We start from the raw sequence: 17,080 nt of genomic DNA on the forward strand, positions 1-17,080 counted from the left end.
TTATAAATAAATAGAATAAGCGGTCAGCCAAATAACGTGGGTTTCATCTGAAAACTGCATACGATTTTCGCTTGAACACTTTCTATTGTAAATATATTCATAAATTCTTTAAATAAAAGTGCCCTCAAAGCATTATATTAATACAAATTATTAAAAATCATAAGTCATATTTGACAATATTTTTAATAATGCTCACTTGAAAATTAGAATGTAAGAAATCTATGTTTTCCATAATTTGTTCACTTGCTAAACAACTTTAACTGCCTTCGGAAAATATGACAGGTTTTTAATTTTTAACATACTTGGAGTTGTAGTTTCTACTATTTTTCGTATTTCTGTCGGTTTTTCACAAATGCAGAACTCTTTCTTGATTTTTGGTCGAAATAGGCAAGATATTTTTTATTCTGCATATTATTTTTGCATTGCAAGCAATTTTCACGCCACTTAAACAGCTTAAAATTGTATTTTATTTTATGATTATTTGCTTTTGTTTAATTTTTATATTTTCTGTTGTGTTTACTTACTAAAATGCTTATGTCGAAATTTATTTGGTTGCCTTTTTTGTTTTCTCTTGTTCTTGTTGTCTCTTAACTGGCAATTAGTTTAATTTGCCAAATCCTGTATTATATCCGCTGCAACGAAAGAGGCAAAAATCGATTTGCGTTTAGTGCGATTTAAGCTCATTAATAAATAATGGTGAAATATGCAATTTAAATTAATTAATGCGTGTGTGAGCGGGGGTTGTTCCACTAAGCTATTAATTTGCGGAAAAAATAAGAGATGAGTTTGGTTTTTGTGCACCTATTTCATTGGGATTTTTAGATTGGGGTCAAACGAATGCTAGCATTATATTTTTATATTTATAGAAATTCGCTGGAATTGCATTTGCATTCAATCAGCATAATGCGCTGCTGAATGGGCCGAATGCAGTTGTATTTATTTTATTTCTATGTATCCTCCATCATATTTCAACCGCATTTTATTCTATGCATTTATATCCTATCCATCCATATTATGTGTGACTTGAAGCGTGCTGAACGTTGCCATCTCGAAAACTCGGCTCAAATGCCAAAACACTTCACATCCGCCGAGGTGCGAGACTTTTAGGAAAATATTTCCCCCCCATTCGCTGATTCGAGGCGACACTTTATGCACTTTGACTTGCCTCTGACAATTGCGACTTTTGCATAAATACATTTTCTGAATTTTCCGAGTCAAGTGCTTGTGGAAATTTTCGCTCGCGCGTCTCGCACACAATAAAATACTTTCGAATGCGTTTCTGATGCATTCTGAATGCGTGGCGTTGCGCGGAGTAAAAATGTATCTGAATCGCAAAAGCCGCAATGCATTTTCCGCACAGATTTTCCCGGCTTTCAGTATGTCTCTTTTGCCCCCCCCACCAAACTCAATTAACGCTTCTTGGTTTCGTTTCACAAAATGTGACACAGTCGTTTGAGCTTTATGTTTGACCGCTTGTTGGTATGTTTCATTACCTAATAAACATTTTATGAGCCAGGCCAGTTGGTCGCACAGTAAGCAAGCAACGGGCCAAATTGGTAAATTGTTTGAAAAGATGCATTACACGCCGTGAGTCCCTCCCTTTTTTCCCTTTTATGTCTGCTCCTTTTCGCGATTTTCCACCCACCCCATCCACCGTTTGGACCGCCTTTCAGCCAACCATTTTGGCCAGGCCATAATTAACAAGCTGCAAAGCGGCTCCAATGGGCTGGCAATGAGTTTGCCGTTTTAATTTCTTACTTATCGCTTTATTTTTGCTGGCCAACTTGCTGTTAAAACGCGTGTCAAGTGTTAAATGTTTCCGTATAATTTGCATTTGGTCGTCGATCTATAGAAAAATATTTTTCAGCACATAAAATCCAATATATTAATTTTCCTTACAATTCTTTTGTTTATGCGCTCTTGTTATATATATACACACTGTTAATTGAATACAGGTTGACTTATAGCAGCTAGGGTATTCTGCGTTCGTTGTAATTCAATTGCGGGTCCGCCCACAATAAAGTCGGTTAATGTTGACCCCATTACAACCCAGCAACTGTGTTCTTCGCCCTCTCCCCATCGGCAGTACCTCCGTGATGATAGTCCGATGGCTTTTGTTGGCCCATAAAACATGTTTGCCGGCTATAAGATGCGTTCAGTGGCTAGGATGCTGTAGTCCGTAGTGCTACCTGAACTCTCCTTGACTCCCCAACCGGGCCCGAATGCTTTTGGACTGCTCTTGTATTTATGCCTATGAATATTTCATTTAATTGAAGCGCATTCATTACCAACCACACAGAGCAAACAACAACCGCCCGTTCCCCCTCCACACTTTTGGCGTTGTAATTAAAATAAATTTATTACGTAAAATGTTTTGCCAAAAAATTTGTCGAAAGTTGTGGCTTTCGCCCCGTGGCGTAATAAATAATGTGGAAGGTGTTTGTGTGTGTGTGTGTGGGAGTATCTGTGTGAATGTATGTTTAATGATCTCGCTGTACTCGCTGCTTTTTGCCATCGTCGCCATACGGAAATTGATGCGGTTAATATGCTTCCACTTGTTAATTTTTGCATTTCGTTTTGTATTTCCAAAAGCCACAAAATCATACAAATAAAGATACGCACAGGGAATGCAAATAGAAACCGAAAACAAAAAGCTAAATCTAATCAACAGGAATAACAAACCGACCAAGCGAGCAACCAACAAATTTAATGGATAACCGAAAATTTATGATTACCTCCCATTTGATTTGTCTAACCGAATTTTTCAATATTCATGTAATTAATTTGCTAGAAAATGTGCTCGTGCTGAATTGATTTTCGAAAGGGAAAATAGTCTTTATTGATCTTTATGTGCTTGGATAAATTGCCACGTAGTGTGAAAGGTGCAAATGTGTTTTAGGGTAATGAATTCAGTTCTAGATAAATTAAATTGTTATTTTTTCAATTTTTATGTTCCTTGAAGTTGAGTTACTAATACGGTTAATTGAGGCAGTGCATTTGTTGCTAAATGTAGTGCTCTTCCATTTCACAATCCAATCAAATCAACATCAGCTCTGTGGAAATTCAATCACTCAAACGCCAACTGAAATTCAAGGAATTTCGAACCGGACATCAACACCCTTACTAAGAGAAAATGATATCAGGAACAGCACTAATTGAAATTCACGCTAAAAGCCAACCCGAAAACAACCTGAATTGAATCAAACGCTGCAACTCGATATGGCGAATAGAGTAAAGCACTTGAAATAAAAATGTTTGGCATTGCGTAACGCTGTGCGTCATTTGTATTGTTTGGACCGTACTCTCACGGTTTCCGGACTCTGAACTACACAGAAAGAACTGAATGTTATTAACTAAATATAAACAATATGAGGTGTATATAATGAAGAGGCTGAAAGTATGCACCTAAATTGAAAAGCGTGGTTGTGAAGATGCTAAGAGGACATTGTTATTTAACATTGCTTGTAACATCACCGCCCCCATTGCATTCGCAATCTTTTTTTTTGCCTGTATATGGGGTCCTAGTAGATCCCGCAAATCGCCAATTGAATTGTGCAAATCGAGAAAGCTAGCCAGCTCGAAAGCATTGCATACTTTGCAGCGCAATTTCGGGCATAGAAACAACAGCGAAATACTTGGCTTTTTCGCTGTTTTGTTTGATTCTTTTGTTGTTTCCAGATGCACGCTCATCAAAGTCAGAACCGAGAAGGCATTATAAAGTGGTCGGAAGGACGGAGAGCGGGTTAACAAAAGTCTGCCGGAACCAGAGCTTTTATTGCTTTAAACTGGCACTCGAGCTCCACTTGCAATTCAACTTGAGTCCTGGCCAACAAAAAAGGTGCAGGGACAAAAGAAAAGTGAAGCAACTGTCGGAATACCGAGCTCGTCTTCATCTGAAATCCTTTGCTGACACTGCGACAACCCTTTTTAGCCCAACTGCACCGATTTTGGTTGAGTCTGGGTGCCCTTTTAAGGGTAAGGGTATTTACTTGTGATTTCACATTTGTTAGTCAAAGACGTGGGGTTTTTGACCCTTCTTAACAGACATCTTCTAGGGTTTAAATGTCTTAATTATAAAAGGAGGAAAGCGTTCTATGTTGTCCGTCAATCAGAAAAATCTTTAAAAAGTTTAAGGTTTTGATAGGGTGTCAACTGGTGACATGTTTGGTGTTTATTTAACCAGAAAATTTTTAAGAGTACATCTTTCACAATGACATAATGACAAAAATAAGAAACATTCAACATTGTGCACAACCAAAATTCTTTAAAGTACAGACTCAAAAGTTTCTTCATCAATGATCATTAAGTGTATTTGTGGCTTCGTTTGGACCGCAGCTGTTCATTCCTGCCACTTTTTCTTTTCGCCCATCTTGAGTTGGCATATTTTCGTTTTTTCGGCCCTGCTTCTGTTGCTTTGTGGCCAAAAATGCGGCAAAAAGGGATCTGGCCGAGAGTGGGGGGAAGTCGAGTCTTCGGCCATGGCTTTTGTTTTAATTGAAATGTTTTTGCTTCTCCGCTAGCTGCTGTGCGGCAGTAAACTGCAGCTGCTTCTCTCTTCTAAGCCGATTAGAAGCAGTTCATAATGTATGCGGCTAAATATGAATGCTGCCCAGGAAGCTCTCCCCTCACGTTTTTCTCTATCGGAGGTTGGAAAACAATTGTTTTGGTCCATCCTGTGGAGTGGACCGCAATCGCAGTCCCTCTCTTTCTCTCTCTCTCTCTCTCAGCCTTTGTCTGTCTGTCTAATTGAAGCAGCATTTACTGGAACCCACGGCGTATGCGGAATATGCGCTGGCATACGGGGCGTATGCGGAACGGATATCTTATGCATAACAACACAAAAGTCACGCATACGCCACGTGCACTTTGGTGTTTGTGTGCAGGGGAGGACGTACCCAAAAACCGCAGCCATTGCTGAGCGTAAATGCATAGACCATCTAGAGCACTCGCAATTGCAATTGCAATCGCAATCCTTTTTATGCATTCCATGTGGCATTGCGGCCGACAATGGGGAAAATCAATCAGTTTCTGGTTCGTCGGCGTCGTGCAGGGAAATATTCTAGCAGAGGTCGATTTTTGATTAGGGCGCTAGGAAATATTCTAATAATATCTTAAATGAAATTGCTAACTAAAATCTGTTGTTTCTTTGCGTCTTTTTAATATGCTGGTAGACTTCTGCTTTCGATGCAATCAAACCACTGTTTTAATACGTTTTACTATCACCAGTTTTCTGTTTTTCTCCCAGTGCAGGCCAGCTTTTGTTTTTTATTTATTTCACTTCTCCTACAACTAGCAGCGTTGTTTGATTTTGATTTTGTGAAATATTTTCAGCTCAGCATTTTACATTTTAAATAGCACTCACTCTTTCTACCCCGTGAGTCCTTCTCCTTTTCCTTCGCCTTCATCGAAGTTTGTTTTGGTATATTTTCAGTAATTTTAGCCCCAACTCCCACATTATTTTTCCCAAAAAAGCAGCGACGATAGTTGTCGCTGCAAGCGATTTGTTTTTCTTGATAGAAGGCGGTACACTTTCCATGGGTTTTTCGCAAGGAGGTGCAGACTATGTATTTTATGTGCATTTATCTGTGTGAGCTGCTGTATCCGTCTTCTCTGGCTGCTGCTGCATAAAAGGATGTACAAATGCAAATGCTGTGCAGAAATTTAGATGGGATTCGGTGAAAGGATGCTGCACTCTGTTTGAAGAGGGGTAAATGTTCGTGTGTGTGCTGTCCCTGCCTTGCATTGTGAAAACTCTATTTTGTTTATCCGAACAGCTTCAGCTCGGAGCATTGGCAAAACTCTTGGCCAAACATTTCCCAACACTTAAGTGCATAATCAATCAAACTGATTTCTTAGTCGCCTCAACCGATTTCGGATTTTCGGGCATTGGATTTGTGTCCGGATTGGATTTGTGGATGGATTATTTTCCCAATGAGATTTTATTGTTGCTCGTCGAGCAGCTTGTGCGGCAATAATCTAGTTTTGGATACCAGATTTTGGGAATCCCACCTCTAATATATCTCCTATTCTCTGCCTTCATTTCTTTGCTCAAAATAAATGCCATTCACCCATTATAAAAAGCAACACGTGTTATATGCATTGAAAGTGCTACTGTAGGTTTAATTGTAATAAACTCACCCATTTGCTGAGGAGGCTTCGCCTGCTGCTGCATATCCTTTCGCTGCGGGGGAAGAGGCGGTTGTTTTCCGGATTTCCTCAAAGTTCCATACCGCTGGGCGGCCTGCAACATTTCGTGGGGCGCCAGTTGCTGCGTGGGACTGAAACTCTGCTGGCTGAGGGAACTGGTGACCGTGGGAATGTGCGGCGAGTAGCCACTGTAGTCGACCAGGCCACTGAATGCCGATGGTGGTCGCTCCACGTAAATCTGCTGCGACTGGGCGGTGGCCATTTGGAGGCGCCACAATGCCTCCTGCGACAGATCCCTGGCGTTACTGTAGTTGTTCTCGTTCGAATTGCTGCTTGACCCTGCAAATTACCACATTTCCTTGGATTATTACGTGCCATTTTAGTGGGCAGCTACAGCTAGTATATATTGTTGTGCAGATGTACCAAAAATGTGTCGAAAGTGGGTGCAAAGTGCTTTAGGTGCTTTGCTGTTAGTGGGGAAAACTTGAGAGTCACAGTGGCTAATTGGAAAAACACGCACTAACATCAACACATCTATATGTAGCAAAAATGCCCGATCATTCTCATCAGACAGCTGTCCAAAAGATTATTATTACACGGTTTGAATAGCAAATTGTAATGTTTAATTAGTTTCAGCCAGGCTTAATCAAACATGAGCTTATATAATGCTAAATAAAAAGGTTTCTACTTCCTCTGACTATTCAGAACACATATGTTCTGAATTATAAAAACAGTCAGTTAATGTGCAAATACAATATGCTATTATTTTTGGGGTGCGTCAATTAAAGATCTTAGTAAAAACTGTTTTAAAAACCATTTTACATACGTGAGAATTGTATTTATATGCAAAAAAAGAAGAAAAACAAGTGAACGCAAACTTTTACGACGAAATTTCAGGGGAATAAAACATTGCAAAATGCTATAAGCTGATATTTTCATTGCCAAGGATTCGACGATTTCATTTTCCGGAGACACGATATGGTGGCGGCCACCAATTGACGGGAGCCGGTGACCAGGACATCCAGTTCATTCTTCATTCCGTACTTCTGTTTGCCGTACTTGTTGGTCAGGTACTCGAAGAAGGCATTGATGGATATGGAAAGCTGCGAATTGTCCCTTTTGCCGTTCTCCTCGCAGAGAGCTCTCCAATTTCCGGCATTCCTCTTGGCCCTTTGCAACTCCTCCATGCCGTGCCAGACCATGGCTTTTCCATCATCCTCCGCCAGGATTTCGCCCTCGAAGTAGTTTGGATTGGGCACAAAACAGGCCTCCTCGAAGCGCAAATTACTGCGTATGATGGTCAGAAGATCCTTGGCATTGAACTCGTTGACCTTGTTAAAGAGCAGAATTTTCGGCTGGCGATTCGCGCGTGTCCTGGTGTAAAACCAATCCCGGCAGGCCATCATCGATTCAAATGTATCGGCGCTATCCAGATAGACATTGAACATGTCGTGTCGCATGAAGTCAAATTGCCCGGGCTGTTCAAATATCTCGATTCCGCGACTAGCTCCCGGAGTTAACAAAGTGGAATTATTTTCCAAGCCCACCACGTATTCGGGTTTGTGTCGTTTCAGAAAATCGTAGGCCAGCTGTACGGCCAGAGAACCATTCAATCTCATAGAGTAGTTCGCCTTGTTCATCAGCAGCTTGTTGTTCATATTACCCTCGATATAGTCGTTAAAGGTGGGCACTCGATGGAGTTGGACGCCAATTTGCTTGGCCTTTTGGGCCAAGACCTCGCAGCATTCCGGTTGGCTGACATTCGTGTAGATATTGGCTTCTGGCTTCATGATAGACGCCTTCGCCCAGGCTATATCCCTTAGGGAATTGCCCAAATTCGAGCTCTGCTCCCATCCCAAGGTCGTTATCCCAATGGTCTGGGCATGGGAGGCTATGTTGGTGGCATCACTGGCGCCTCCGTTTCCCACCTCCAAAATGGCCACCTCAACGCCGGCTTGATGGAAAGCGTGACAGGCCATGACCGTCATGATTTTGTTGTAGGAAGGCGGGGGTTGCATATTCGCTAGATCCGTGTTGATTTTCCAAAAGAGCTCCGTGAACTGAACATCGCTCAACGGTTCACCATCGATCCTTATTCTTTCGCTGGTTAAAAACAGGTGCGGCGAGGAGAGAACCCCTGTTTTTATCCCATGACACCGCAGAATACTCTCCACTATGGCGCAAGTTGAGCCGCGGCCTTTGGAGCCGGCTACCTGTATCACGGGTATGGCCATGAGCTCCTTCTTCGTAAGACCCGACTTTTCCAGGCACTCCAAGGTTTGCTCTATTACCGGATCCTGCTCCTTTCTGCTGCTCTTGGTGGTGGCTCTTCCGGTAGTCGGCTCCAAAACCTGATAGCTATTCAGTTGCCTGATGGCATCTAGGTATGCCAAGTGTTCCGGACTCTTTTCCTCGGGTCTTTCGGCCGGTTCTGGAGTAGTTGGAGCCGCTCCTTGTGGCGGTGAAGATGGAGTCGGGCTCTTTTGGGACTCCATTTGCTGCATCTTCTGAGCCTGAATATCCTTTCCAGCCTGCTGCTTGGCCTGCATCTCTTTCACCCACTGATTCTGTTTCCTCTGCTGCGATCCCTGCATGCGGTTCATCCAGTTCTTGCGTTGCGACTCCGAAGAGGCACCCTTGAATGCCCCGGAATCTTCATGCTCCGCAGTTTTCTCCACCTTTTGCTGCCACGAGACTTGAGCCTTGGGTGCGGCACCAAAGTTGGCAGACGAACTTTGACCGCCCATCGCGAAACTGGGATTATTTCCTTGGTTAAACTGGTGCTTTGGAGGACCAGCAGGCGGAGCACCCTTTCCAGCTGCCAATTTGGCTTTTCGCTGCGATTCCGGCGAGACCTTGGCCAACCACTTGGCCCGCTGATCTGGGATTTTTGGCTGAACTGAGGGTTTTGGACTAATGGGAGTGGGTGCTGTGGGGCTTATGGCGCCCAGTGTCAAAGGATTCTGTTTGATATCCGCTGGCTGAGGCGGCTGAGTTGGTTGTATTGCCGAAGATTGCGATTGCGATTGCGAGGGCTGGGTCTGGGATTTCGTTGGCTGATTGGCCAGCTCCTTAATGGCGGCAGCCTTGGGAACTTTTATCGATGGCGCCTTGAAGCTCATCTTGAAGAAGTTCTGGCTCGACTGGATCGTCCATTGGAGGGCCTTCAGATGAGAGTTATGCCTGCGGTACATCAACGGCAACACTGAATGCATTCCAAACACTCTCTAAAAATATCCGTTTTGGGTTATTTTTGTGAATAAGTATATAGGTTAAATAAAATGCCAACGGAATGTGTGAATTTTGATCATGGAAATTTGTCGGCGGAATTTCCGGTATTTGTATCTGTATCTGAAAATTTTTTTATTTTGTTGGGTGGTAAAATAATGTAGTGTCAATCGATTGGACACTTATGGGAAAGGTAGGCATATTTATTTAAGCATTTATTGTATTCTTTTGTTATTACTAGTTTTAATAATATTATGTACCGTTTCTTTATTTAGATTTCTTCAATTTTAATTTCCAAGTTAAAGTTTTACCAATGCCGCCTTTCTCCACAAACTTCCACTTTCAAAACTCTTAGTATAGTTTAGTGCATTTCTGGAAAAAGTTATACACCAAGAAAAGCGTTTCGGAATTCCCAAACATTTAAAGCCATTTCAAAGTGCAACAACAGTTATTAACAAAACATCAGCAATAATATTGTGTGAGGTGCTCTTCTATACTGATTTTTTTTTAAGTGCTTTTTGTGCAGACGATGGTTGCATTGTTCTTTATTTGCTCGTGCTGTGCGCTAGTTGCTCTTGTTGTTCTTTCTCAGCTTGTCGCCCATAGCTGGAGTTACCTGTAATGGCTAGTGTTGTTGTTGTTGTTGCTGCCTTGGCATTGCGCGATGTTGTTGTTATGGTGGTTGCCAGCGCCGTTGTTGTTGCCGCCGTGGCTGCGGTTACCAGGGATCTTTCCCGCTCTCTCTCCCTATTTCCCAAGTGGCCGCGTTTCAGGGTGGTGCAGTTGCTGGTGTTGTTGGTGTTGTTGGTGGTGTGGGTGGTGTGGCTGTTGTTCAAGTGGTTGTTGTTGTAGTTGTTGCTGGAGCTGGCAGTGGCGATGGTGGGTTGGTTCGTTAGATTGGCGCGTGCTGAATGTTGCTGCTGCATTGGGTTAATGCCGCTGCTGCTGCTGCTGCCGCCGCCGCCGCCGCTGATGTTGCATGTTGCTGGTGTCGCCTCAAGTGGTCCTGCTTCGGTTGCAGCCGCATACCAACGACGATGAGTGTGTGTGTGTGTGTGTGAGAGTGTGTGGCGGTTTGCAAGTGTGCGAAGGGGGCAGAGAAATAGTAATTAAGTTGACGCTTGCCAAAAGGGGAACGCAAAGAAGGAGCAACAAAAGCCCGCGACCGGTTGCAACCCGCACAATTAAAATGCATTCTTGAGGGCAACACTCAGCGAAAATAGCAGCTATACAGAAACTTAAATAAGTTAGTTTAAATATTCGTAATCCTATCATGAACCCATTTAATTCAAAAGTTTCAAATGGCAGTGTATGAACATTTATCTACTTTTATATACTACAAATTGTCACTTTATTTCAATAAAAGTCATAGTACAAGCTCTAATATCGTATGGCAAGAAATGTATATATAATTGAAGTTATCTTTGTTGTATTCCTTTTGTTTAGTTCAACTAATTTGGCCAGTGCCGCGCACCCACCTATTCGGTTGCAAACTTGTAGCTTCCCATTTAGGTGTGAATAGAGTTCTTTTCTTTATTGTTCAACGCCCCTTTCGCTGAAAAGCTCAGGTGGGCAGAGGTAAAAATAAAGCGCGGAAGTTCTTTCGGGGCTGGGTTAAGTTCTTCGGCCTAATAGGATTAAAGAGCAAGAGGTGACCTCTTTAATGGGATTATTCGAGTAGAGAATTTGAGACTGGAAGTTGTCTAATTGTATTACACTTGTTTATTGCATTTTTGGACTTTTGAAGTCGATTTTGTGTACCCAGCAGCCATCTTTTCGCCTTCGTTGCTGCTCTCTGAATTTTTGATCAGCTTATTTCGGCGTGGAAAAGGAACACCTAAATGTATAACAAATTATTTCAAATCATATGGAAGTTTCATTAAATTAAATATAATATTTAGCCAAGGCAAGCAATTAAGTTTAATTAAATTAAGTAGAATATTTAACGAAGGCAAGCAAATAAGTAACCAAGTCAATTAAGTGAACAAAGGACCAATGCTTAGACAATCCTATTTGATTTCTCAAATCCCTTAAGCCGCCTTGTAACCAATTAAAAACAAGGCAATAATACAGAACCTGAACCATACAGCGGACATTCGATTGGGGGAACAAAGGCAGCTGAAGGATAACGCCTTAATTCTCACATAATTGGAATTACGATGGCTGCACCAAATTTTCAGCCGCTCCCACTTCCGTTTCCGGCGGCGCTTTGCGTTGCCGATTGGTGTCATTTCGGTTGCCAAGGGGAGCTGCTTATGCCCGACACCAAACACCATGGAAAATCTGTGGGCAGGCTCGGGGGAAAAGCGTGGGAAATCCGTGGAAAGGGCCGACGGGGGCCACGTTGCATTTGCATGAGTAGCTCGGTAAGTGGAGGCGGAGGAGCAGCTCTAGATTGACATGAAATGCAATTACGGCCAAAAACTCTGCCCTGGGAACAGGGACACCCATCGAAATGGCCGCCATAAATCTGCGCCGAAAAATGTGTCGCTTAATCAAGACACACACGCCCACCAAAAAACCCCCCCCACCCGGTAATCCTCGAGTGTCCCCCCAAACACGAAATCCGCAACCCACTTTTCTAGCCACAGGGCCACGTCTCTTCATAAGTTGTCGCCGGGCTGAAGCGAAATTTGTCCAGCCCTGCACAGTCAGCGCAAAAAATGTGTGCCAAGTGTTGGAACTTATGGTTAAAAGTAAGCGACACTCGCTATTCAATTGAAGGAATTGGAATCAATGTGTAATAAACATGTAGTTAACTGCAATATGTGTTTAAAAATGCCCAGTATCCTACGTACCCTTATCCCATAACTTCTGTATAATTTTAAGCTAGTGCAAAACATTTTCTCCGCCTGTACTCACACTCTCCGGCTCCAAGTCCGTGTCCGTGTCCGCTGCCATGTCCGTGGGATCCGGCTGCTGAGTTGGCAACGGAGGGCAGCACTTGATAGCTGTCGCTGTCCACGCCGATGGCACTTGTCACATGATAGCCGTAGCCGTTCGAATGTGGATGCTGTCCGGCGGAATTGTTGCCCCCAGAGCCAGCCACTCCGCCATAGATGCCCAGTATGGCTTTGGGCTGTTGGTACTGGCCGTGGTTGCTGTGGTGCTGCTGCTGGTGCTGTTGCATATTCAGCTGCTCATCGGGATCGTGGAGGGCGGTGAGGGTGAGCTCCATGCCGCCGTTGCCACTGCCCATGTCCTTGGAGTCCAGTGTTCCAGTGGGATAGTAGGGTGGTGGTGGCGGTGGCTGCTGCTGCTGCGATTGCTGTGCCTCCTGACTTAGCGACGGTCTTCGGCTGGCGTCCAAGTCGAGGTCGTACTCCTTGGCTCCGTTAGATCCTGGATTAGTCGTGGAGTTAGCGTTGCCTCCTCCGCCTACTGAGCTGCTCTCTTTTTTGGAGGCGTGCTTCCTGCGGCAGTGGCAAAAAGCGTAGAGCAGCCCAAGGAAGACGACGAACGAAAGCGAGGCGATGATGATGGCCACCAAAGCAGATGTCGTCATGGAGGATTTGTGCGGCATGTAGGACTTGCCAACTAAGAGGCGAATTATAGTATTAGTTTCGGGATTATGGCCAGACTTAAAAGGTAATTTCAGATTCAAAAGTAAACTGACAAGGTAAGGTTTTATTACAACCACCAATACTTACTTTCTGCATTGGCATATGCGCCGCAGTGCTCGTGGTTGGACCTCAGGCAGAGCTTGACCCGCACCACTGGACCGGGACCCGCGGTCTCGGCCAAGGCCATGGTGCGATCCTCGCCCAGGTGGGAGCCACCACCCACACCGAGACTCCTGCCCGATGTGGTGGCGGTGGTGTAGTGGGCTGGACGCGACACGTGATTGATGATGGCCTCCTTGAAGGTCGTTTCGCTGCCCGAGGGGAGCAAAGTCAGGGTTTCCACGATCTCCCACATGGGCACCGTGGCGTCCCTGGTGACCAGTGATTCCACCACTGCAATGAGCGATAGGCAGGTGGCGGCCACGTTGATGCCCAGGACATGTGAATTGGGATCGTAGCTGACATGCAAAGGCGGTGGAATTTTGCTGACTTTGGTGGTGGCCAATATCTCATTCGAATAACCCGAGGTGCCCTTGGAATTCAGGGCGTACACCTTAAACATATAACTCTGATGCTGATCCAAGGGCGCGAGCTTACAGGGATTCTCCTTAAAGCAATTGAATTCGATCCATTCGTGGTTGGAGTTACTGGACGAACTGCTGATCTGATAGCTGGGTATATAGCCATTGCCCGAACAATCGGACAGCGTTTGTTCCCTGGGTGTTGCCACTCTCCTGTAGCTCACCAGATATTTGGTGTTCATAAAGCCGCCATTGAATCCCGGCGTCCAGTTCAGGACGGCATAGTTGTGACCCACTTCGAGGATCTTTAAGTTCGTGGGCTTCTCCGGCGATCCTTTGGGTTGCAGTCTGATTGGCGCTCTAATGGTGTCTAAGGGATTTACAGCTCTGCAAATATATTCCCCGTAATCAGAGTGCTGCAAGTGTGCTATTCTCAAAATGGAGGTGTATACATCGTTGTTTTCCATTCTCGTGCTAATTTCATAGTGACCATCGGAGGACATGGTCAATGGCGAGGGATTGTTGCCGTATTGCCATTGAAACTCCGGCTTCGGATAGGCCTGAACCCTGCAGACGACCTCAGCGGATTCTCGTAGATCGTAGGCCACTTTGTTGTACTGGTGAATGACTATGGGCTCATGCTCGATCCTCAGATGCATTGAAGAGTTGGCTGAGTTCACATCGTTTTCGTAAAGGCATGTATACAGACCTCTGTCGTTTGGAAGTAGTTGGTTGCCATTGGGTCTGGCCTTACCCCTGAATCTCAGGATACTTTGCACGGCCACCACTCCACCGCCGGCATCCGTGGGTGTGGTCCTTATATCGAACATCTTGCGAGTGGGCAAAATCTCAGTGCCGTCTTTGATCCATCGAATCTGCGGCGTGGGTTTTCCCTTGGCACTGCACGTGACCGCATAGTCCACATCGCCCACCCTACGGGTCATATGCTGCTGTAGCTTGGCCAGAAACTGGGGTGGCTGGTGTACTTCCAGGATAATGGTGGCTATTTTACCAATTCCCAACTCATTGACCGCATGACAGTGGTACTTGCCCTCGCTGCCCAAGTGAGCTTTTGGTATCGAGTACTGGGGACCTTGCGCTAGAATTTTCTGTGTATTGCCGATGTCACCGTCCATATCTCGGAACCATCGGTATTGGGGAACAGGCCATCCTGGCGGATTGGCCGAACAGGTCAGAGTCACACCATTGCCCACATGCACGACGGGCTTATTCGGGGTTATATAAGCCTGTCCCGGCCGATGGCGAACTAATAGAGCCACCGTGGAGTTGCCCACACCCTCCACTCTCTTCGAGCTGAACGGCTGCATTATGTTCACCGATCTGCAGATATAGTTGCCGGCATGCTCAGCCCTCACTGAGCCGAGGGTTAGGAGCTCTCCAGTGTATCGGAAATCCGGAGCACCTTCTTTCAGCCATTCCACATTGATGGGCGAAGGATTTGCGGTGACATTGCAACGTATCAAAACCGTTTCACCTTCCTCCGCCTCGTGGGTTTTCGACTCGATGAAGACAATCGGCGGATATAGAACATCCAAGACTATATCCTTTTCGCCAGTTTTTCCCAATCCGTTGTCCGCACTGCAGGTGTACTTTCCGGCATGATGACGGTTTACCCTATATATAGTGTGGGTGGGCGTGGCACTCACATATTGGCCATTTCGGGACCAGCGCACGTTGCTAACCATCGGCTTGGCATCCACTCTGCAGTCCAGCTTGGCCACATGATCCCGTTCTACTTTTAATGGATTCTGGGGTCCCACCTCCACTCGTGGATAGTCTATAAAAAAAGCGGAAAATAGGAGATTTATTTTAATGGAAAGTTTAATTTTATTCTGAGTACTAATACATGTGTGAAGAATATCAATTTGAATTTGAGATTTATTGGCCTTTTTATGCAATCATTAGAGGATTGGTTTTATCGTTAAATAATGTTAAATTGATATGAAAAACTGGCGTAGTATTCGTTTTAATTAAATCAGTATCAACGCACCAATAAAACGGCAAATATTTTTGGAATTGCGAGCAGTCCAGTTTATAATTTATTCACTCTATTTTTTCGGTTCATTTGGGTTAGCATACAAATTGGCAATTACAGTAGTTAGCTTAGATTCTCTTCTTGGTTGGCTGGTTGTTCGGGCCATTAACTTGTCAATAACCGTTTTCAATTACACGAGGACGGCAACATTTTTCCTGGGACCAGCAAAAAAAAAAATAACGCTTTTTCCTCTGAAGGACGTTGACGAGTTCAGCGTGACCTATCGACATTTTTAAATAATGCCATTTTGTGGAACAAAAAAGCTATATATGTTTAGTAGGATGTATATTGGGGAAATGGCCCTAGAAATTGCCGAAAGTATTTTTGTGGGCATTGTACAGTGGTTGCAATTCAGTTTTTGTACTCTTTTATTTTTGAAAAAATTAGCATAATTCTTTTGAAACATTGCTTTGGCGTTGTTGGAATTTAATGTTTATTTAATCGCATTTTAGCAGAACTCTACGTTGAATAAAAACTTTGCGTTATTAAAGGAAAATCATGTTGATGGCTAATGGATGACCTATTTATATCAGTTCTTTCACTGAGCCAAAACAATAAACACGCTCTATTGAAACTCATTGAAATGTCTACGATAACACCTTATTCGAGCACCACTTATAGTTGACTTTATCTGTCATTTATCTGCCAACTTTTCCCATTTCCCAATGTCGAATCGGGAAATCCCTCACTTCACCCTGATCCTCCTCGATGCTCGAACATTTCACTGACTTTTAGTCGTTTAGCTCACCATTGTGCGCGTTGGTCATTTGTTTTAAGTGCCGTTAGTTTCATTCCATATCGAATCGCTGGCATTACCCCCCATTTTTCCGCTTTCCCACTTTCCCGCTTTCCCGCCCACTTATCAGCAACCCGTGGAAAGCGCGTTCAGTCAAGCGTGAGGCATAATAGTGGCTAAGTATAATTGTAGCTGTTGCTGCTGTTGTTGTTGCGCCAATTAACTTTCGAACACTTTAGTTTAATCACCGCCTGCCCAACCGAACGGAGTCTGACCTCTGAGCCCGAACCTGCACGCCCCCCTTTCAACCATTTCCCTGCGATAATAGCTGATATGGCCCATTGTTGTTGTCGGCCCAGCATTTCGGCCAATTGTTTTTGTTGGCTCTAATTCGTGAAGCGTCGTAAATGTGCCTGCGTCATGCTCCAAGCTCACAGGACTATTCAAATGGTCACACAAAAATCAAGCAACGAATATTTGAAAAATATGTGTTTTAGAAAAGAGATATATATTTTTTAAAAACAATGAACTACGCTTGGATGAAAAATGTAAGGAAAATGGGTATATTTTATATTTCAAATTGCAATTAAAATAACTATTTTAATTACGTGTGTAAGGCCCGCTATTTCCAAAAGAAAACATATATCTTGTATGAAACTATAAGCCAAGTGTTGATATTTTCGTAAGCCAAAAAACAATCGTTCCTCTACACAAATACCCTGCAAAAAAAAATGTAGAAAAATGCTGCGTTATCCGGAACCCAATTACGCGTCGCCCGAAAACATTAAAGCCTAACTCCTAAATGAGGGGCACTGTGTGTGTGTGAGTG

At 43.9% G+C, this 17,080-nt stretch overlaps 2 protein-coding genes across 2 annotated transcripts in view; both read right to left on the reverse strand.

The window, feature by feature from the left end:
• Positions 1 to 491: 491 nt before the first annotated feature.
• LOC6542342 overlaps positions 492 to 17,080 on the reverse strand; it is a 91,129-nt gene continuing 74,540 nt past the window's right edge. Inside the window, exons 5-9 of the mRNA XM_026978431.1 lie at positions 13,026 to 15,257; positions 12,238 to 12,912; positions 9,992 to 10,384; positions 6,139 to 6,486; positions 492 to 632 (exon numbers count right to left, since the gene is read on the reverse strand). Of these exons, the coding sequence (XP_026834232.1) occupies positions 604 to 632; positions 6,139 to 6,486; positions 9,992 to 10,384; positions 12,238 to 12,912; positions 13,026 to 15,257 (3,677 nt within the window). The 3' untranslated portion in view covers positions 492 to 603. The remainder of the gene's footprint in view (positions 633 to 6,138; positions 6,487 to 9,991; positions 10,385 to 12,237; positions 12,913 to 13,025; positions 15,258 to 17,080) is intronic.
• Positions 6,979 to 9,362, reverse strand: LOC6542514 (folylpolyglutamate synthase, mitochondrial). Its single transcript, XM_001968595.3, has one exon. It carries the CDS (start codon positions 9,360 to 9,362, stop codon positions 7,083 to 7,085), a length of 2,280 nt encoding a protein of 759 aa, XP_001968631.1. The 3' UTR covers positions 6,979 to 7,082.

The sequence above is a fragment of the Drosophila erecta genome, unplaced genomic scaffold (assembly GCF_003286155.1).
Source record: "Drosophila erecta strain 14021-0224.00,06,07 unplaced genomic scaffold, DereRS2 tig00000055-arrow-pilon, whole genome shotgun sequence".
Taxonomy (NCBI): domain Eukaryota; kingdom Metazoa; phylum Arthropoda; class Insecta; order Diptera; family Drosophilidae; genus Drosophila; species Drosophila erecta.